Source organism: Perissodus microlepis, chromosome 8, assembly GCF_051167445.1.
Source record: "Perissodus microlepis isolate ML-2025 ecotype Zambia chromosome 8, ASM5116744v1, whole genome shotgun sequence".
Taxonomy (NCBI): Eukaryota; Metazoa; Chordata; class Actinopteri; order Cichliformes; family Cichlidae; genus Perissodus; species Perissodus microlepis.
The window spans coordinates 10,354,242-10,377,050 of NC_140468.1; the positions used below are offsets into that span (position 1 = coordinate 10,354,242).

The 22,809-nt window shown below is 39.8% G+C and overlaps 1 protein-coding gene across 2 annotated transcripts; it reads right to left on the reverse strand.

Moving 5' to 3' along the window:
* Nucleotides 1–161: 161 nt before the first annotated feature.
* Nucleotides 162–22,024, reverse strand: entpd1 (ectonucleoside triphosphate diphosphohydrolase 1). 2 transcript variants are annotated; one of them, XM_084937440.1, is made up of 10 exons: nt 21,777–22,024; nt 11,446–11,573; nt 10,939–11,056; nt 7,721–7,871; nt 7,228–7,387; nt 6,905–7,108; nt 6,484–6,741; nt 4,586–4,699; nt 4,310–4,447; nt 162–1,687 (listed from the first exon to the last, which is right to left on the reverse strand). In XM_084937440.1, exons 1-10 carry the CDS (start codon nt 21,790–21,792, stop codon nt 1,478–1,480), a joined length of 1,497 nt encoding a protein of 498 aa, XP_084793566.1. In that variant the 5' UTR covers nt 21,793–22,024; the 3' UTR covers nt 162–1,477. The 2 variants fall into 2 exon arrangements, with proteins under 2 accessions (XP_084793566.1, XP_084793567.1); XM_084937441.1 differs by lacking the exon at nt 21,777–22,024 and adding an exon at nt 12,615–12,956.
* Between the last annotated feature and the right edge of the window lie 785 nt (nt 22,025–22,809).

Here is a 22,809-nt window from a genome sequence, read left to right on the forward strand (position 1 = left end):
TGCACAACTTACTCCTTTGTGGGAGACACTGTTATCCTTGAATCCGTATGACCTTTAACCTCCCCACTACCTAGTAAAACAGTCAACACAAACACAAACATTTGCAAATGTCCTCTATCTCATTTGCCACTCACACATACTCACAGTGCAGTGCAAAAGTCTTAAGCCACCCTTCATGTCTTTATTTCTTGCTTGGAAAATGGGGGATGGGGAAGTGATTTAATGAAACATACAAATATACGTGGAAACACAATAAAACACAAGCAAAAAAAACGGTTTTTACAAATGCAACAAATCTGAAGGTTGAACTACTTTTATTCTTTAACACAGCCTTTTCTCTCTTGGGCAAGATTTCTTGTAATTTTTGAGTAGAAAGTAGTTGTCCAAACTTCTTGAAGGACATTCAAAGCTCTTCTTTGGAGGTTGGCTGCCTTTTGTTCTGTTCTCTTACAAGACGATCTCACACTGCTTCAGTAATGTTGAAATCTGGGCTCTGGGGAGGTGAATCCATGACTGATAGTGTTCCATTGTGTATTTTTCTATCCAGGTATGCTTTTACTGTTTAAGCAGTATGTTTTGGATCATTATCATGCAAAAAATGAATTCCCTGCCAATCGTTTGTTCCAGACGATGTTGCATGGTGGATAAAATTCTGACAGAATCAGAGCCAGATGCATTTCTCCAGTTATCTGTCAAGTCTTTGCTGGATTCTTTCCTATTGCTTAAGGAAATCACTTAAAGATACCTTTCATCTCCTGTAGATAGTTTTTCAGGCCTGCCAGTTCTTCCTTGTCCAGTTTCCTCAATTTATTTAAGGACACATTGCACATGATGCTGAGATATTAAGTTTTAAAAAATAATAGCTCTTTGTTGGTGAAAAATACATTTTGTGCCTGTTAAACGGTGTTATCGTTGGCATTTTTCACGAATTCAATGAAAGAAATGTGAACACATGATACATTTTTGCAACAGCTGTTAATAACAGAGTGCTTAAAGATACTATTTAAAATGAGTTCATTGCTAAGTTGTCTGTTTTGTGTTGACAGAACACTAGTTCATCCCTTGAGCTAGGTGTCTTCTTTTATACTTGAATGACTCATAGGTCAGCGTTAAGTGGCTTAAGAAAAAAAATCCTCTTAAATGGCGAGGTACAAAGACTGAACTGAAAATAAGTGAAAAAGCAGCCAATGTCTAAAGAAGAATTGTGAAAGACCTTCAGGAAGTCTAGAGAACTATTGCTCAAGAGAGCTTAAAAATAATACTTGTTTGTGTAGGTTCTCAGTCATCGAGGTTATGGTTGTCTATGGAGCTTGGAAAGAAAAGAGCCTGGACTTCTTTAAGTTTCTTGAAGACGGTTCACCTCTCGCTGCTTAGACTACAAGTATATGTGCCTCCTTGAAAGGAAAATATAAATAGATGAGGAGTGACTCGAGATTTTTGCACATAACTGTACATGCATACAAATGTTTCAGAGTGTTTATACAATTTGTGTTTTCTTGGAGCAACGGGGCCAGAATATGCGGAGGGCGAGAAGTAAGAGGAGGATAATGAGTAGTATTGTCATGATGGTTACTATGGAGACGTAGCCGGCATGGGGGAGAGGGGGTGAGTCAGGAGCCTCAGCTGGGATCATGTTGGTGAGATTCAACATGTAACCCAGAGTCCAGCCTGCATCACTGCCTTTTATCTGGAAACAAAGAAGAAGGGAAGCGATCGCCATAAACATAAACTGTTGACAAATTCAAATAAAAAGTGTTTAAATTCAGTTGTCTTAAAAAGCCTTGCTACTAGTAGAAGATCTTCAGTATGCCAAAGCACTGATTAATGTGCCAGTCCAAACTCTCCTTTAAGTGTTCAACCCACACAGTAGGGATTAAGAGTTCAGGTTTTTCCTTTAATTTGTCACCAGTCAGTATTGTGAGGTTAACCTGATGTAGTGGCTTATAGTGAAATGCCTTCCTTAGGGTATTATGGGTAATTTCACTCGCACAGCATATGCTTGCTAATTGTAAAAAAAAGAAATTCAAAAAGTAAACATCGAAATTCCTACACGAGATGTTAATTAGAACTGTGACTGCACAGTCTGAAACAGCTGCTGGTCTACCCTTCGCTAACTGGGTCCCCCATCTAGCTACAGTATCATCCAGTACCTGTAACAGGCCCCACATTGAGGGGTTCAAAGAACACCAGCAGTTCCAATCAGCATTATTGTGAATCAACGTTTGATGTTAATCCTTTGTTTTTCAAGTACTCAGCCGTGTTATTTATTCAATTTTTATATAAATGATTATGATATTTGATCACACAGAATCCAATTTGTGTGCAAGTCTGTGTATAATTATAGCAGAGTAATAATTGTCAGAGTTTACAACAAGGAAGTAGACTGGCTGCTTTCTTGTTTTTTTGTTTTTTGCCACCTAGTCTTTCTGGAGTAATACAAAGTAACACCCAAACTAATCCTGTTGTATTGCATGTAGGTTGAACTGGTTTGAGTTTTTCTTGTTATGGTGTGATTTATGTCCTTTTATGACTGCATTTTAAGTCTCTATAACAGAGCAATAAATTCCATATCTGCTCACTACTTTTTTCTAATCAAGGCTTCTTGGAAAGAGTTAAGCATTCTGGTGTGTAATATAATTTAACTTTTAAAGGGGTGATCGTGGCTCAAGAGTTGGGAGTTAGTCTTGTAATCGGAAGGTTGCCGGTTCGAGCCCTGGCTCGGACAGCCTCGGTCGTTGTGTCCTTGGGCAAGACACTTCACCCGTTGCCTACTGGTGGTGGTCAGAGGGCCCGGTGGCGTCAGTGTCTGGCAGCCTCGCCTCTGTCAGTGCGCCCCACCCATTCACACACACTGGTGTGTGTGTGAATGGGTGGATGACTGAGTGTGTAAAGCGCCTTAGGGACTAGTAAAGCGCTATACAAATACAGGCCATTTACCATTTTACTCAGAGGATGTAACCACTGATAATATTAAAATCTTGCCAACTTGGCTGCGAGAGAAGGAGGGTGAGTGGCTTACATCTAGATCTACACCCATTAGCAACAAACCTGACTAAATACATGATGAGTTTTTAAATCATGATTTCATTTATTTATGGGAAAAAAGCCATCTAAACCTATCCTTGCAAACCCAAAAAAAAGTAATTGCCCCTTAAACCTGCTGTAAGAACTGGTTTTGCTGCCCTTTGCAGCAAAAACTGTGACAAATATGCAAAAAAACAAAAACAAGAAGTTGTTGTTTACTGCCTGCTTTTTCACAGCACTGCGCGGTAGAAGAAGTAGGTGTGAATTAATGCAAAGTTTAGTCCTCTATATCAGCGGTCCCCAACCTTTTTTGTGCGACGGACCGGTTCATGCCCGACAATATTTTCACGGACCGGCCTTTAAGGTGTCGCGGATAAATACAACAAAATAAAACTAGTACCGGTACTGAAAAAAAGAAGATTTATTCATAACACACGTGAAAAGACCAAGGAAAACCGAGTTAACGATAAAAACGATAACAAAATAACGCTGAAAACCGATAAAAACCCTGAAAACTATACATTTCACACCTGAGCCTCAACTCTCGCGGCCCGGTACCAAACGACTCACGGACCGGTACCGGTCCGAGGCCCGGGGGTTGGGGACCGCTGCTCTATATTACAGCATCTTTTAACATGGCGTGAAATCCTGATTCCTGATCCTGATCATTGTTTGTATGGCTTTCTTGATGACAGCATGTGTGTGTGTGCAGCTGGCTGAGGAGGTGGTTGCTGAATATTCCTCTGAAGTGTAAAATCTTTGCCGTGTTTTATATAAAAAAAGGAATTGCAATCTATTTTCTGGCTGCTTGATTAGGTTACGTGCAATATTCTGCGTAGTCTATTTCCCTTGTGTGTTCTGTGAGGAGATAACTGAGAGTCTTGTGTTAATCTGAAACCTAAACTGAAGGCTGACTTTGCGCCTTACCCCAGATGAGAAGAGCTTTGCTGCTCGGGCTGTTGCTACCTACTTTTTGAATCACTTTTAAGGTGGTGGTAGAGAGTGGTTCTGTTGTTTTGAGGGGTTTTATGTCCTCTGTGCTTTGCTTTTTACTTTCTTGTTTGAACAGCAGAGCTTTTTGTTTCTGCACACACCTTTTCCACACCTCTCACTTTCCAACAGAGACTTAAATGTGTCCAGAAAGATGGATGTTACAGTAGGTATTTGTTTATATATGCACTCACACACACAAGCACACAAGGCCAGGTCAGTATGACCTATCAGGTGTGGATGTACCTCAGGGATCTTTGAGAGACAGGAAAAAGCTGGACAGTGATCTACTGACCTTCTTGATGAATTTTATGTTTGAGTAAGTCTCTGCAGTGAAATCATATCCTTCTGTCAACAGGGTGAGGATGTAGGTGCCCGAGAAGCAGTACTCAGCCAGATACTTTACGTTTACTGTAGGATGCTGCCTCTTTATCTGTGCAGGAAGTTCAAACGCAAGGATACAATCAGTGTACATTACAGGCAGGCTGAAGGACATAGATAAGACACAGAAGGGGGTGACTATGACAGAACATTTTTTATGTGTATAACCAATGTATACATTTTCTCTGACCTTATCCCAAGAGGTAGCACAGTACTGGCTTAGCTTTCCCTTCACAGTTTCAAGGGGCATGGATGTATCCGTCAAATTGAGGAAGTTCATCACAAAGTAGTAAGCAGAGAACGCCTAAAATGAAAGATGAAAAGAGAAAGCGATGAGACAGGAGGAAATCAGCATATCTCTAGAAAGTGAAGCAATCAATTTATAAATACTACGGAAATTTATCGGACATTTATTGAAATCATTATATCATAATCATAACAATTGCCACTTAAACCACTAAAACTTTTTTCCCCTAAATATTTTAAAATAAGATATCGGCTAATTACCCCCTTCATTACAACTGCAAGGGGATGATTTTTTTAAAATAAATTTAAATTTTGTTGTTTTGATTGTTGGGGGTGTGGCTTATTATGACTGAGAGGTGGATCCTAACACAGGTGGCTGTAGCCAATAGCTGTGTGCCAGGTTTCAACATGGCAGATTTACCACATGTACTGAACTGTCTGGGCATCTTAACCATGTTGCTGGGGTCTGTTGCAGTTATACTACAAGAAATATGGCTAGCTGTGTGATTAAGGTGGCAACAACCGTCAAATTAGTCTTTGCTAATTAAAAAAAATAGTCTGTGGTAGATACAATATTCAGTAGTACTGCAATGATTTAGTTTATTTTTGGGGGGGTTTTTTTAGAAGGGAAACATGCACGTTTTCTATTTTATCACTACAACCTAAGTATACTGTCTCTTCAGACTGATTATTGTATCAGTTAATGTTACAAAGGTTTATTTTCTTATTCAGATCAGGAAGGTGAGGAAACACAAGCGCTTTTTGCTGAGGCGTTCCACAATTAATGCCAGTCACATTAAAAACAGAAGTAACTCAATAAACTGGTACTTCGAGGACTGCAGAATTGATGTTGTGAACTGTATGCTGTATAACCCCTGTGCACGCCCAAACGGCACGAGTGACCTGTGCTTCCCACAGATAGATTCTGACTCAATAATTCCAGTTGATCCTCTACTTTGTGATACAGAGAGTTCACACTTCTCACAGAATCGGAATCAGATGGGGTTGCTCAAGGGGTGGGGTAGAAAACAGCATAGAGAGGGAACTTCGAATCAGCATCTGTTGGATGTATTCAGGTCATAATTTTTCTGGTTAATTTTCATTCAGGCTTTTATAACATTACTGAAATATTTCCATTCGTTTTCTTACTGGTCTTCTGTTTTGTTTTCTATAAAATTTGCACACACAGTGAATAAAAGCAAATTAGGAAGCCATGTACAGCTATAGACAGTCCACATGATATAACTGCATTATTTTTGTATGAAATTTCTTCCATATTGGATGCAAAATGAGTGCCCAAAATGTGTGCACTTGTGTGCATACATGTGGCTGTTCACGAACAAGTCTAATGCTATGGATGAACTCCAACCCCATGATCATAGCCTGCATCTGCTGATAGTAGTCTATGTTTTGTTGTGCAGCCTTGTAATCTGCGAGTTGTGGTTAGAGTGGTTAGAGCTCACAGGGGATCTTCAGAGCAGACGTGAGCAGTATAAAAGATGGACATAGCTTCTTGGACCGAAAAATTAAGCAAATGAAAAGGTGCCCTAAAGCTCTATTCTGTCTGAAGGCAATAGACTTTAGGCACCGTAGGATTCTTTCTGTCTTGACTTAAATAAACACTCTCTTGATGAGTTTATGTCCTCAGTCGCTCCTTTTGGGTCAATAAAAGTGAGGATAGCCGGGCAGTAAATTAAACTTGAATGGGGTCATTCTCACAGATGTGGCAAAAAATGAATGAATAAATGCATGAATGCTAAATGCTAAAATGAGTCACCAGATATACTTGGATGACTGTTTATAAACCAGGTTAAATCTACACATGGAGAAACACTCACTTACCCCGAATTGCCCCTGCAAAAGAGGCTGGAAGACCCCATTGAAAGAGCATCGGCTGTATTTGCAGGAAGTAAAGTTAAATACACTTTTGACAACTTCTTGGCATTCTTGGAAGTTTCCTTTCCCAATGTGATCAAATTTTTCTGGAACTTCCTGAGGTTTCCTGCCTGACACACAGGGGCTGTCATAAAGGACGGAGTAGTTCTTTGTCTCTTTGTAGCCTGAGTGGAAACAAGGATCCAATACTGTTGTTGCACCTGACTAGGAGAGAGAGTGAGATAGTGAGGTGCAACAGATGGAGAACAATGAAGCCTAAGTACTTTTGCACATTTAAGAACATTATGGCTCTCTAAGATAACATCCCATATTTGATTAGTTTGAACAGTTCATTCACAAAACACAGGAACCAAGGTCAGAAGTTTACCTGAGTGTGATTTGCCACCACCATTTTTAACGCTTGGTCTTTTCCGTAGCACAGGAAGCTGTGAGTATACAGGTTATAATCATTTCCATAGAGTCGGAAGTTGACAGAGTTGATGGGTGACTCTGAGCCGTCAAAATCATCGGATATAAAGCTAATTTGAGTAGACGCCCCGCCAAGGTCAAGAGCGCCTGTTGTTTTCAAGCCCTGCAGAAGAGGTAAAATAACACTCGGTCAGTGCAGAACCGGGAGTACTGACACACACAAAGTACGTCTCAGTGTGGACAAATGTGCACGGACCTGTATGTTGATGTGCACATACTGACCTGTTTGAGACGATCATCCAAGTAGTTGACTGTGACCCACCCGAAGGCACCCTCTTCCTGCCCACTGAGGATTCTTGCTCCCTGATAGGAGAAGGGGGAGTTCCGCAGGGCTTTCTCCACAGCCTGAAATACGTTCTTTGATGCTGAGCTATTCACAATACTGCAGGCACACATGGCACAAATGTATGTGTGAGTCACGTCCACAAGTCAGATCAATACAGCAGCCCATAAATAATACATACATTGTATTGTGCATAATGGCTTTGACAGTAACCTATTCACTGTCCTGGCAGTTCTTGTGGAGATAAATGTGCAAATGCGAATGGTTACAAAAAATAGCACTATTTGCACTGCCAATGCAAACACAGTTTCAGATTTTAGACAGGGGATAAGCTAAACAGTGTCAGCATGAAAAGCTGTTCACTGTGGGTGTTTTTAAAAAACATTCTTTTCTAGGTTTTATCATGAAAATGTCTAAGCTTGTGCGACATACTCCAGCAGCCTCATTCCTGCTGTGGCTCCCAGATAGAGTGGGGTCTCGTGAGCTCTTTCTTTGGGGACAGTCTCCTTAGCCTCCCCCATGCACTCTTTCAGAGACTCTCCTGCTTTCCATGGTTCAGACGCATAGCTGGAAATACCTTTACCTGTTAGAACAAAAAGTCAGGAGGGTTACTGGGCAGAAATTTAGTAACAATAAAGCACAGTGAGAGCCTTGTCTTTACAGCTACCCTTCTTGAAAATTCACTCATTTTTAAAATTTCAGGAACTGTTCTGTATTTCAGAAGGGGACGGGCCAGGTAAAGATGTTATTGAGGTTAAATGAACTTATAGAATAAATTTCCTAATACTAGGCAAAGATGCAGCCAGGAGTGCCTTACTAGTTTCAGTTCAAAATATAACACAGTTATGGGTATTTACATGTATATCATGTATCTAATTAATAGCGTTATTGGTAATAAATGACTTTTTTGTAAATGACAACAGTTTAATTAAATTATATATACCATGCTTACATTTTTAATTATTCTGTGTTTATTTGGTACGATACAGTATTTATATTTGACTTAAAGTCGGGAAGCTGTAGGGAAACACCCAGTTTGGCTGTCTCTAAATGTCCGTGGGCACTTTTAAGGCTTACCAATAAACATACAATAGCTCCTTTGTTTAGTCCACATAAAAACAAAAATGCCATTCTGCAGTTTTGCAGGTGCCAGACATGCCTTTTTTGCCTGTGCATTGACTTCCTACAGTCTTGTCATCACCATGAGATTGTGTTGGTAATAAGCTATTGTTTTTCATTTGTCTGTCATTGCTTATACAAAATAACTACGTCTAGATTCTCTGGAACCAAAACAAAAACACAGATAAAGATTTTTCAGAAAACAGAGAGTACAGTTACTAATCGGATGTGAAGGGATTAGGAATACATGTGTAATTGTTTTTATTCTGTTAAAATGATTAATTGGCTTACTGAATACATAGCTACCACAATATTATCAACATACAACAAAACATTAAGCCAAAAACACATCTAGCTCTGTGTATAGCAGTATATTCTTTCGCTCTAGCATAACTTGCTATTTTAAGCCCACTTTGCATAAATAACTGCAAAGTGGGGTGTGCATAATTATTCAGCCCTCTTTGGTCTGAGTGCAGTCAGTTGCCCATAGACATTGCCTGATGAGTGCTAATGACTAAATAGAGTACCTGTGTGTAATCTAATCTCAGTACAAATACAGCAGCTCTGTGACGGTCTCAGAGGTTGTCTAAGAGAATATTGGGAGCAACAACACCATGAAGTCCAAAGAACACACCAGACAGGTCAGGGATAACGTTATTGAGAAGTTTAAAGCAGGCTTAGGCTACAAAAAGATTACCCAAGCCTTGAACATCCCACGGAGCACTGTTCAAGCGATCATTCAGAAATGGAAGGAGTATGGCACAACTGTAAACCTACCAAGACAAGGCCGTCCACCTAAACTCACAGGCCGAACAAGGAGAGCGCTGATCAGAAATGCAGCCAAGAGGCCCATGGTGACTCTGGACGAGCTGCAGAGATCTACAGCTCAGGTGGGGGAATCTGTCCATAGGACAACTATTAGTCGTGCACTGCACAAAGCTGGCCTTTATGGAAGAGTGGCAAGAAGAAAGCCATTGTTAACAGAAAACCATAAGAAGTCCCGTTTGCAGTTTGCCACAAGCCATGTGGGGGACACAGCAAACATGTGGAAGAAGGTGCTCTGGTCAGATGAGACCAAAATGGAACTTTTTGGCCAAAATGCAAAACGCTGTGTGTGGCGGAAAACTAACACTGCACATCACTCTGAACACACCATCCCCACTGTAAAATATCTTGGTGGCAGCATCATGCTCTGGGGGTGCTTCTCTTCAGCAGGGACAGAGAAGTTGGTCAGAGTTGATGGGAAGATGGATGGAGCCAAATACAGGGCAATCCTGGAAGAAAACCTCTTGGAGTCTGCAAAAGACTTGAGACTGGGGCGGAGGTTCACCTTCCAGCAGGACAACGACCCTAAACATAAAGCCAGGGCAACAATGGATGGTTTAAAACAAAACATATCCATGTGTTAGAATGGCCCAGTCAAAGTCCAGATCTAAATCCAATCGAGAATCTGTGGCAAGATCTGAAAACTGCTGTTCACAAACGCTGTCCATCTAATCTGACTGAGCTGGAGCTGTTTTGCAAAGAAGAATGGGCAAGAATTTCAGTCTCTAGATGTGCAAAGCTGGTAGAGACATACCCTAAAAGACTGGCAGCTGTAAGTGCAGCAAAAGGTGGTTCTACAAAGTATTGACTCAGGGGGCTGAATAATTACGCACACCCCACTTTGCAGTTATTTATTTGTAAAAAATGTTTGGAATCATGTATGATTTTCATTACACTTCTCACGTGTACACCACTTTGTATTGGTCTTTCACGTGGAATTCCAATAAAATTGATTCATGTTTGCGGCCGTAATGCGACAAAATGTGGAAAAGTTCAAGGGGGCCGAATACTTTTGCAAGCCACTGTATGTGACAAATCATAAATCATAAACGGTGTGCCATTCAGGTTGCTTAATCTGCCTACAGTTGGTGTGTATCTCCAAGCCACTTTGCAACCCACCTACACTCCAGCTTCTCATTTTCAGGCAGTGTCTGAATTGATTAGTGCGTTATCTGTTGTCAATTTCTTTTATTTTCTATAGTGGTCCTGGGAAGTTGAACAAAATCCATTTATAGACTTAACACAAGTCTATGTTGCCCAGTGCCATTTGTCATTTAATATGAAATTTAATGTGGAGGCTTTTTAATGAACCATCAGATGTGTACTCAATAATGCTAATGAATAATTAGTAAGTGGCTATGCTAATCCACCAAGTCTCTAGATGTAAATTTTGATCAGTCTTTGGCTTCAGATGACCTGCAGTTCTCTTTAAAAGAGCATAAGATTTCAAACTGAATGAAGAGAAAATGAATCACCTTGGACTTAAGGAAAATAGTATAATACAATTATACTTAATTGCAGCTTTTTAGAAGGAATCATTGTTAAACAGGAATATATCATTTATGACCAAATTTACACACACACATACACAAACACTAATAGCTATATCAGTAATTATGCAGATTCATATGCAATTCCCTACATATTAATGCATATATGCAAGTTTGCACTGTCATATGAGAGTATTTGTGCAACATATACTGTACCTTTGACTTTGCAGGAGTGTGTCTGTTCAACTCTGCCAGTGTTGTTATCCTTCTCTGCTGGCCACTGATAAATATAAAGAGCTGTGTGGGAAGATCCAGCATCCAGCACAATCCCATACTGGAGGAGGAGCAGAAAAATAACAAATTCTAGTTAATTAGTTACATGCAAACATTTAACATCAGGGTAATGATTGTATAAACTACATGTTGCCAAAACTGTGGCACCAATCCATGTGAATTAGGAGTACAGTACTTTATAAAAACTAGACCATGCTTTCAGCTGTGAGACTGAAACCTGGATCTGCAACTGTAACTAAAGAGATGATTTAATGTTATTGTTGATATCCGCTGGCCATATTTGGTGGTGGATTTGTAAAGCCGGTTGTACAAGCTGAGGTCATATACTGACAAGATGCCTTATTTGGTTTGTGGACTTTGGCTTGAGATTTTTGTGTAACACATTTGACTCCCACACAGGGAGCAGGTCACAACATTTCAGTACTTTACCTTGTACTTTTGGGGGACAGGTTTGTTCTGCAAAACTGCCACCGTCACCAGGGCAACAATCGCTATGACACCAATCACAATGATGATGATGGTCACAGGCGTAGGCCAGGGGTTCTTCTCTTTCATCTCTGAGAGCGTGGGTGGAGAGACAGACAGAGACAGGAAGGAGAGGAGAGGCGAGAGGGTAAAAAGGGGAAGATGGAGACACACTGTTAAATAGGTATGTGTTTAGCCAGTCTTGGTTCCAGATGTGGCGTATGTCACAGCATGTGTGTGCTTGGATGTTGGAGAGAAACTGTGTTGGAAAGAGCGTTTAATTGTTTTGTTGTGTTTTGTAACCAAGGGCTTTCTGATTTGGGGTCTGTAAATTGTTGCCAGACTGTTCATTGATTTTAGGGGGAGTTGTTATTTCAGCCACAGCACATTAGAGAGGGTATCTCACTGGTGTATTTAACATGGGCTGAAAGATCAGATATCCACTATGAAAAGCACTTAAAGAGAACTATTATTGTGGAAATACTTGAACTGTTTATACAACACAGAAGGACAATTGGATATAATCAAAAAGACAACTCTACCAAAGAAAGGCTGACCTATTAATTCAATAGCTATAGTCCCACAAGAGTGTATGAAAACAGTGATTAAAGATTTCAACATGTGCTAGTTATTATTTTGATATCAAATATTACTTTTTGGGTTCTCATTCCTCTTGAAGTACTCTGAAGTATAGAGCTATCACAATTGCTCTAATGGGATAAAGTCAAGATGCTATAGCAGATAATATGCACTTTTAAGTGCACAGTTTCAAAAACAGACGCAAAAAGGGTATAAAAGGCTGTCTGTAGTCACAAAGCTACTGTGATGGAAAATCGATGAATAAGATACCAGTATGAAAGCAAGCCCACATATACAAGCACACGCATGGTTGTTTGATTATTGCCAGAGCAAACGAACTGACAGATACTGTCGAGGCACGCACGACAGCTGGCAAAGCAGAAACTGACCTACCGGCAGAGTACAGGACAAAACAGTTTTTCTGCCTACTTCACCAACAGTACCTGTAGCACCGATAGTTAAGCTCACCTCAGTCTACTGTGAGAAAATGCACTGAAAGACTGAAAGTTAAAGCACATTACACCCAGAGGCACACAGCAAGCGAGAGCACTTACCTCTGTTGTGTACTTCAGACGGGGAAGGGACAGACAGATAGTGAAAGGGAGAAAAAGAGAGGGGGAGGGTATGTGAGAGAGGGAGAGAGGGTGGAAGTTGAAGGCAAAGAAAATATGGGCTGGACGGGGAGAGGAGAGAAGGGACAGAGGAAGGTAGCCGGGTGATAAGATGAGGAGAGGTTTTTCCGTCGTGGCCGGACACGGATTAGAACAGAGCTGTATGTGTGTGCGTGTGTGTGTGTTTGCGTTGTAGCAGCTTTAAAGCACTCAGTTTCCTCCCCAAGCTGGGACAGCAGAGCTGGTCGCTATGGAGATGCAACTAAAGTGTGTTTGTGCGTATGTCGGCGCGTTCTCGTGTGTGCATGTGAACCCCTTAAAAGGGACTCTCTCTATGGGAGCTAATGAGAGTCACTCTGCCCAGCACTACTCTTTCTACCCTCTGTTCATTCTGTGGGATGTGTATGAGGGAGGAGGGAAGTGGGGACTCCCTTGTTTGACTGTTTCTTATTATTGGAGACTGTGATGTCATCTCAGTGACGGATCGGAATTCCCTTCTTTTCTGTAAGGCTGTGTGTGTGTGTGTCTACGTGTGGGGTGTGTGTAGAAGAATGGAGGTTGTTGAAAAGTTTGTGTGTGTGTGTGTGTGTGTGTGTGTGTGTGTGTGTACCCCTGAACATGACCTGCCTGCAGATTTGTTGATCCATTCACAGATGGTTTCTGTCATTTGTTTTCCTCTCTTGCAACACACATGCACATACATAATCAAACATACACTAGAGAATGATTGCCAACCTTCCTAACTTCAGAGAGCTGTATAATTCAAGCCTTCCCACAATAATACATTACGTACACACTCCTGTAATAAATATCCTGTAATTGTTTCAACATGACTTCCAAGAAATGGCGTTTAAAAGCATTTCCTGTACACCCATTGAAGCAGACTATCCATTTCTAACATTTGACACAGGTGATTTTAAGAAATCCAACTTTTAGAGTTACTTAAATACTGTAACAGAGTATAAAAATACATTTGTCATGTGGGTCTCCCAAATATGCTGGCTCCCTAAATCATTGCTTGATTGTCAAAACTTCAAGCATCCTTGCTCTGGAATAATGGTAACAATAAAACAAATTAAACGCCCACTAAATTAAAATAAGCAACTTAGATGCTTGAAAAATAAATGTCCAAATGAAGATATTTCAAAGCAAGTTCCTTGTATTTTCACTCTCAGCTCTGTACATAGTACAACCCAGCACATGACAGTAGCTATAGACTTGTAAAAGTACATTATGTTAAAACAGTGATAAAACATTACCGCAACAGACTGACGAAAGGTCAGCTGGGATAGGCTCTAGGCGCCTGAATTTGGAGAAGTGGAAGTGTACAGATGAATGCACAAGTATTGTTTTAAAGCCTATTTCCTGTAGCTTTTAATATAGCTTGATGGATATTTCCTCTCTAACAATGGCTACATGGTGGAAGTCAGAAGAGCAAGAACTTTTTTAAGCCTGTACTTTTAAAAAAGTTCCACATAATTACACTATTTTAATATATACATCTCAATTTATTTTTGAACTCTTGCTTTTAAAGCAGTTTGTGAGTTTGTGATTAACAAAGGGTAGATCTGAATCAGAAACTGAGGACACTGCAAGCTCATATGTTAGGGACTTGTCTATCAAAAGTCATCCCATAAAGCAAACCAAGCTTTATTGTCTGTTTGACACTAACTGGGGACCATGATTTACAAAATGTATAACATCCTGTAGTAAAGAAGAGTTATGGCTAGTGGTCGTAACCATAAACTAATAAGGAAAATGTTTACTGAGCCAATGAATCAAGTGAGAACTAGGGAATCAGACATTCCTTTGTATCCAGAGGAGTTTTCCTTGAGCAGTGTGAGGATAATCCAGAAAAAAAACTTCAGAATATTCAGCATTCATTTTGAATTAGATGTAGGTGACTATTTTTAATATGAAACAATAAAATGTGTATCTGTTGCTACAAGGTGCCACCAACAACAGTGTTATAGTCAGTGTTGGGGAATAACGGAATACATGTACCGGCATATGTACGTATTTAAAATACAAAATATGAGTAACTTTATTTCATTACAGTTACCATTTAAATGATGTGATGAAGTTATAATTAGAATATAGTTATTTTGTTGAAATAAATGGATTACAAGGCAGTCATTTCCTGTTTCATATGTTAGGCTATCCCCTCCCTAATTTTGGTAATTAAATGCATTGCCGGAAACCCAAACAAAACAGGCAATAAGAGGCTCTAATGTAAGCGTTGGTGGCGTCAGTTACACAATGGACCCATTAGGATGCTCCTCTACAGTAAATGTATTGTCTATTCAGGGAGATTTGGGCTTAACAGCCAATTGGTGGAGAAAAACAAACAAGAATTTTCAGGATGTGATTGCTACATTCATGTAGTTGTAAAAAGCATGACAATATATTAAGTAATCCAAAGTATTCAGAATATGTTACTAACATTGAGTAACTTAACAGAATACATTACAAACTACATTTTGGGACATGTATTCTGTAATCTGTAGTAAAAGTAACTTTCCCAACACTGGTTATAGTGAAATAATAGCGACACAGCAATGTATACAGTGGTTCATAGCATTTTATGGCCTGCAAACCACATCTGGCCATTTGGTTTAAATAAACTACTTACATTTGAATCCTAAACATTATGCAGTTTTGCCCATTTTGGTCACCAGACACTCTTTAATAAATTACCTATCAGAGAACAGCTTACTGTTTTTGTTTTTCGTGTGTGTGTGTTTTTTGTAGGACTGCTAAAATAGCCCCAGAATTTTTTTCTTTTATTTACTTACGTGTGTGCAAGCATATGCACATGAAATTCAAGATGATTTTTTTTTTTTTTTTTTACCAAGCTTTACACAGGGATCGAGTAGTCAAGACCAGCTTTGGATTTCCCACAAAATCGCAAAAAACAGTGAGCCATGATCTTTTCAGGATTTTTATGAACAAGTGTTTGGTGGACTCTGCCGTGCTAATGTGCCTTGAGGGGTAAAAAAAAAAAAGAATTTGACAACGTGCCACCATCAAGCGACCCTCAACAAGATGGATTGAAGACACTCCAAAGAATCTGGAGCTTTGGTTGAAAAACAAAGCAAACCATTTCAACTTTTCCTCTTGGCACTGGACAACAGCTGTGACATCTGTGAGTCAAGTTATTCAATCATTCCCAGTTATTGCACATGGGAAAATGAAAGAATTTGAGATTACAGAAGAATTGATAACAGTACGCTCAATGAAAGGGAATACACCAAGAAGTGATTTGCTCACAGAGGTAAATGCATGACTGACCCTCGAACTGAAATGGGTCAAAATGACAAGTGTTGCAACTGATGACCAAATCTGACATAGAAAAATTGCGGACTTTTGAAGTAGGTGCGAGATAAAGTACCTGAAATTAACCCAGAACTGAAATTGGAATTTTTGCATTTTATTTATGGGAAAATATCTAGTAACACAGCATAAGTCAGACGTAAGTACAAAAATAGCCTAGGTAGAGTTCTCCTTTAAAATTGTGAGTAAATGTATAGCATAACTGCTTAATGTCTTAGTTTAAAAATAAATAAAGTAACATATCTTTGTTCCTCTTTAGAGAACCTGCACTATATTCTCTCGTAATAAAACTGAAATTGAAAACACATTTTCTACCTGGGATGTTGTCACCAGATGCTTTCCATTCACCATTGTGCTTCCTCTCATTTGGAGTTAGTGGGAACTCCAGCAGTTTTCAGTGGAATCATCAACTGCTAGTATCTCCGCCTTTGTAGCCTTGATGGCGCGTGTTTTGCCTTAAATCATGAAACAAGTTTATTTCCACCTTTATCAGGGGCAGTTCATTTTGGTTTGTTTTTTCTGCATATTTATTTTATATTTATGGGTTCCCAAAATTGCTCCATGACACGGTTCTCACTGTTGGACATGTTGGGCCTTGTCTTGTTTGTGTATGCTAGAAAGGATACGACACTTTTATATCATATGAAAGTTTTGACCTGTATTATTGTAGATGATATGGCAGAACCCTTCTTAAAATTTTCACACTGAAGAAGGAAAAAAAGACAGCATCGATACTGAAGTTTCCACATTAGTTAAGCTCATCAAAAGCTTATATAATGCCACTAACTCAGCATTCCTGTCTGAACTACATCATTTGAGGCTATTCACTTGCTTCAGAAGAAATATGGACTTAATCAAACTTTTTCTTGAGGGCATGCAGCTGCAGAGGTGCAAGAATGAAGCCACATGTTGACGTATTAAACATTTTTAGAATTGGATCTTGTTCACCTCTAGTAAATATAGGGTCTCATCCTCCTTGCAGTGATGGGAAAAATTGGTGGTTGCCTGGGTATTTCTCTGAATTTTCTGGCATTTTGTAACCAGTAAGAGCTGACTGACTTCCCGAATGAGTGTGTAATGTCTTTTACCACTGGGTAACCACTTTTGATCACAAGGCAATCACACAGGTCAACTTGTAGCAGACCTCTGTCCAAGTAACAGTGGTCCGATTCAGACTTACTGTTGACAGATTATTGAATGTATGCAAATAATAAGCAGACAGACTGACCCAGTTCCCATTTTCACAGCAACCACTTGAAAGGCAAATGGATCATAATTTCATTCCAAATGTCACAATAACTGTGCTTTTGCTGCAGTCTCCAACAACTGCTTTAACTATTCTGACTGTGACATAAATAAAATAATAAAACTTGGCATCAGTGACTCACTCCGTTAATTACAAGTGACTCCTACTTATTATCGTACAATATCGAAGTCTAGAAGTGACGTGTAACCAAAGAGTTATAAAGGTGGCAGACAGAACTGAACCTTACCCTGTCTTAAAGTTACTGTCAAGTCTGAGTGTGTAGCAACTTGGAGCAATTTGTCTCAAAGTCCTCCTTTCATTTGCTTTGAGATTAAAGTGGGGGAAGACTGCAACTTTATATGTAACCACGTAAGAATGATATAGCTGTCGGCTAAAAGGATACCAAAACATGCTGAGACAGAAAATGGGGGTTTACCTGAGCAGAAAATTTGGCAAATGACATCAGAGGAATTCTCTTGCAACATCAACAGGCTTTTACATACAGAATATGGTTTGCTTTTCTGTGTTGTGAGGAACTTTAATGGCACTGTGCCTTCTCGAATCATTAGAAATATAAGCATAGTCTAATCCTTAGTCTAAAACCAAATATTATTTCCAAACATTCCTGTGAACAAACAAAACTCCCCTCACCACGCACAACTGTCTGCCAGATACACACACACACACAGTCTCCTGTTCCCAAGCATACAGATTTGGCAAGCATTTTCCGCAGACACGCCGCCAGTGTTTTCATTTCCGATCCCTTGTAAGCACGATTGTATTGCTGAGGTGGATTGTTTGAACCTCGAAGTCATGACAGAGTGGTGGGAAAAAGATGCCACAAGGGGCCACTGGAAAAGCCTAGCATCTGCTATCATTTAGTTGATATGCAGAATTTTTTTTTTTTTTGTTAACATTAAAGCCTTTTTTTTTTTATCATGCCCTGAATTTGCTTGAACTTTTACCATTCAGGATGCAGGCAGTTGAAAGAACTGGGTTTAAAATAACATTTACAGGAACCCCTGCTGCCTAAAGTATGCATGAGTGCTGTTTACATAGACAACATGTGGAGCTTTTATCTATAGAAACAATGTTCAGTAACTGCAGCACATAGAATAACATTAACAACAGAAATCCATCCGTACACTCATCCTTCTGTCTCATGGTGATCACTCCCTGTACTTTATGTAGTCCTAAATGTACTTGTGTAAGACGTTAAGAATTTAAACATCATACAAAAAAACAGATACAGATTTGACTTAAATTCACAAAAAAAGAAAAAAAAAAGCACTGAAATACCTCTTTACTGTCAGTATGTTAAAGAGCACTGAGGTTTGTTTGTTTTCTGAATGGCGTGACACAAAAAAAGTCTCCACCCCTGCTGATGGGAAAATTTGGACTCATGAAACGCCTGTCATAAAGATATGGAGAGGAAGAGAAAGAACGATAGAGGCACATGATTGAGGTTGTTTTGCGTCAGCAGATGCTGAGAGGGCTGTTTCTTTACATTTAGTGATGAGTCAATGGGTGACGCAGCTAGAGATTTGCTCGTGTGGTCTTATAATGACAGGAAGACGAGACAACAACCTGCCTTCGAGGCAGGTCTTAAAATTGTTGTGCTGCTCTGGTGGTTTGGCTTTAATTACTCATAAACATATGTGGACACACGCAGACTGTCTGAACGTACATCTGTGTGTGTTGCATAAAGACAGACTCAGCAGAACGTGCCTTAGAACATAGTAATCTAAGTGTTTGTATCCTCTATTTAACAAAAAATAAATAAATAGATCTGTGGTGGGAAAGTCGTCCAGTTTAAAATGTCTGAAAATTTGAATTAGCATGATTGGTCAGTTTAAAAAGAACAGACATAAAAGGAAGTCATCAAATGAGGAAGGTGTATATAAACACTAACTGTCGGATGGAATAATTAAAACTAAAGATTACTACAGGTTCATGATACTAGATATCTGCAGTGGAACAGCTGGAATGTTTTGTTCTCAGGTGTTGTGGATGAAGCATTTAAAACCATTTAAACCAGTTCAGTACCAGTAAATTGTACCAAGCTGCTTGTAAGTGCAACCTGATCCTTGCAAGCTAATGAAAACAATATTTTTTAATATTAAACTTTTAGAATAATGGATAATGTTAATGTTGTACAGGAGCAAACAGAACTTGTATAGATTCTCAGTCATCTAGATTGGGGTCATTTGAAAAAATTAAGTTTTTGAAGATATTTCCGCTGTCATTTAAGAGGCTTCTTCACTTCTAAAAACACAGTTTGGGTGGAGGTTGTCCTCTTTTTGCAGGTGGTAATGAGGGTAGTTGACCCGTTATTGATTGTTAATGAAAAAAGGCATTGGTCATTACAGTCAGTGGAGGTTAAGGTTGAAACCACTGTGGGAATTTGCCCAGGCCTGTTATTTGGCCCAGTGAGATCTTGTCAACTACAAATTCGTGTATTTGCACTCCCTGTTTGGTCATACACCACTATTGTATTTAATCAATGGTAATTATTAAATCCAGGTTCTTTTTCCCATAGTTTGTTTTTGTCCTCGCTCAGTCTTCTTCTCTCTCCCCTCACTCCCAACCAGCTACAACAGATGGCTGCCTTCCCTGAGGTTTCTTTCTTCCTTCCCACTGTCACCAAGGGGTTCTCTCTGTTATTGCATGATCTTTACAAAATAAAGCACCTTGAGGCAACTGTTGTGAATTTGCACTATATAAATAAAATTAAATTGATTTCAGTGGAGTGCCTCTCCTCCTCACGGACAGGCACATGGCGAAGAGTTTCTCACGCGCATCACAAGCAGCTACGCCAGGGGTGTCGAACTCCAGGCCTCGAGGGCCGGTGTCCTGCAGGTTTTAGATATCACCGTGGGTCAACACACCCGAATGAAATGATTAGTTCATTGCCAGGCTTCTGGAGAACTTCAAGACATGTTGAGGAGGTAATTTAGCCATTTAAATCAGCTGTGTTGGAGCAAGGACACATCAAAAACCTGCAGGATACCGGCCCTCGAGGCCTGGAGTTCGACACCTGTGAGCTACGCCTTGCCAAACAACATCCTTGACTCATTCTATGAATTTTTGTTTCTACATGTTGTGTCCTCATTTGTTGTTTATGTTAAGAGGGAGGCAACATCGCCTACTTGGCAGATCTATAAATATATTTTATAGACTTGTGAATTGTGAAACAGCTGCTTCCTGTAAAGGGGAACCTCTGGCAACATCATATGATGAGAAATGTGAGGAACCATCCCTGCTTGCCATGAGGAAGTGATCTGTCCTTAGTGCTTAGTCCAGTCTGACCTTGCAGGACAGACTGGTGCTGACCTCAAGCTCAACTGGACCAACATGAACTTAAGCAGTAAAAATAACTATTGCTGTTTCAGTCCAAAACAAACCAACAAGTAACCAGTAACACAATAGTGTTTTCATGATTGCTCTTTTGCTTTATCTCGACACTTTTAGATAAGCTACGTGTCACCAAACATGCATATATGTGACATTTGTACACATTTGTGGTAATGACTACACGTTCCTGATGCACAAGCAGCCCAAAACTAACCCTGGTACGGTGTAAGGACTTTGAAGAGACAAGTCGTCCAAATTAGGAATAAACTAATTTTCAAGCTTTTCAGATTGTTTTTAATTTTAAATGTATATAAGAGTGAATCATTTGTAGTATTCAGAAACACTGACAGTACATGAACCAATTTCCTGAGAATCTGAGGAAGGTTATTATTGCAGTAGTAACAATTTTTTTTTTTTTTTTTAAAGAGGACTAGGCTATCCCAAATACTAAAAATGAAAAACTCACCACCACAAATGTAGTTGTACTTCTTTAAATTTGCAGTGTTCACATCATTGAAAATGATCTCTAAATGACTAAAGAATAAGGAAATAGAAACTGGAAGATAAGCTGAAAAATGTTCTCTAATTCAGAGACAGCTTAAACTAAACTCATTAATTACTTTTGACTCAGTTAAAAGCTGTACCCTTACCCTCCTTCACAGTGATAGAATAATCAGACAATTATCAGTACAAATACCCATAATAGTTTAACAGTCAAACTGATTAGATATGATTAGCTGGATTCAGTTAATATGATAAAAAATAGGGCTAATAAAAAAGGACTTTGTCTGATAAACTGTAATTAACCTTTCTTAATCATGGGAGTAACTCTGTGTACGTGTGCCACTGTGTTTGTCATCAGCTACACATGGCCCATCAGTATCCCACTGACTCACATATGTTGAACGCACATGAGACATCTGGTTATGCCGTCTGTACACACGGTCTAACACATGCTGTGGAAAAGTGATCGACCTGCCTCCATGCACTGCTACACAGCTGCTACATGTAGTAAGACAAGTCACACAGTTGGAAGAGAACATGCACTCACTTGACGTTTAACATCTATTGAAAAGACTGCTGCAACATCCTACTGCTGGATACACTGGCAAGGATTTCCTACTTTTGTGCGTGCATTTGTGTGTGTGTACCAATCAAAGCAGTACACCTACCTCTTTGTGCAGACATGGGTTCTTTCTCAGCAGCCACACAATGCTCTTTCTATTCTTTGCCCCTCTCTTTCCTCTCTGTCTCCCCCTTCCTCTCACTCTTTCTCTCTAACCCTCTGTCTTCCACACACTCTGTTTCCCCTGCTCTCTCTCTCTCTCTCTCTCTCTCTCTCTCTCTCTCGCTCACTCGCTCTCTCTCTGTGTGTGGTAGCACAGCTCTCAGCTCTCAGCTCAGTCTGTTTTCAGCACCTCCTTTCACATACACTCGCTTTATTAGGAGAAGCAGAGCTTCTCTCCTCCCTCTTAACCCACTCCCCTCCTTCACAGGCGCCTTTAGCTTGCCTTCTGTTTGTCCCCTTTCTTTTACTGTCTTCCTCTCCATCGATGTTATTGTCTTTGTCATTTTTCCTCAGTATGTGCGTGTGTGGTTACTTATATTCTGCCTCTCTTTTTTAATCTCTTCCACTTCTCTAGCGCTCTTGCTCTCTTACACTGGTGCCTTTTTAAAATCATTTTCCTTCTCCCTCTAATTCTTTGTCATTGTCTCCGTCTTGTAGAAGTGGGTCAAACATGAAAGCAATGTTAGATCTTGAGTTGGAACCAGAGCTGGAACCAAACCTGGAGGGATGTTCGAGAAAAGTGCGGAAAAGCAGGAAAAAAGTCGATTTCCTGCTTTAATCGTTGATACCAGCAACCCCCTCCCTTTTCTTTCCTTTTTCTTTTTTAAAGATGCAATCTTAACTTGGAACTTAGGGGAAAAAAAACAAACCAAAAAAAAGCATCTTAATACTTCTACTGAAATCTCAGATACAGACCCTTTTAAAGATAAAGAGGCTTGGTCATCCAGCACAGGATGATGATTAAACTCCCAGGGTCTTGAATCATCATCCAGCACAGGATGATGATTAAACTCCCAGGGTCTTGACATGGACACCACTGCCTGCAAGCTGTGTTTGCTTTTTCCACACTTTTAACAAGGTTACAAAACAAAGACTTGGGTGTTTTTGTGTCCCAGCTATTCGCACACCAGGGTACA

Coding starts and splice junctions, on each gene's coding strand:
- entpd1 (XM_084937440.1), bottom strand. Junction 7,872..10,938: donor ACACTCCTGCAAAGTCAAAG/GTACAGTATATG, acceptor TTGTTCTAACAG/GTAAAGGTATTTCCAGCTAT. Junction 1,688..4,309: donor ACATAAAATTCATCAAGAAG/GTCAGTAGATCA, acceptor CTTTGTTTCCAG/ATAAAAGGCAGTGATGCAGG.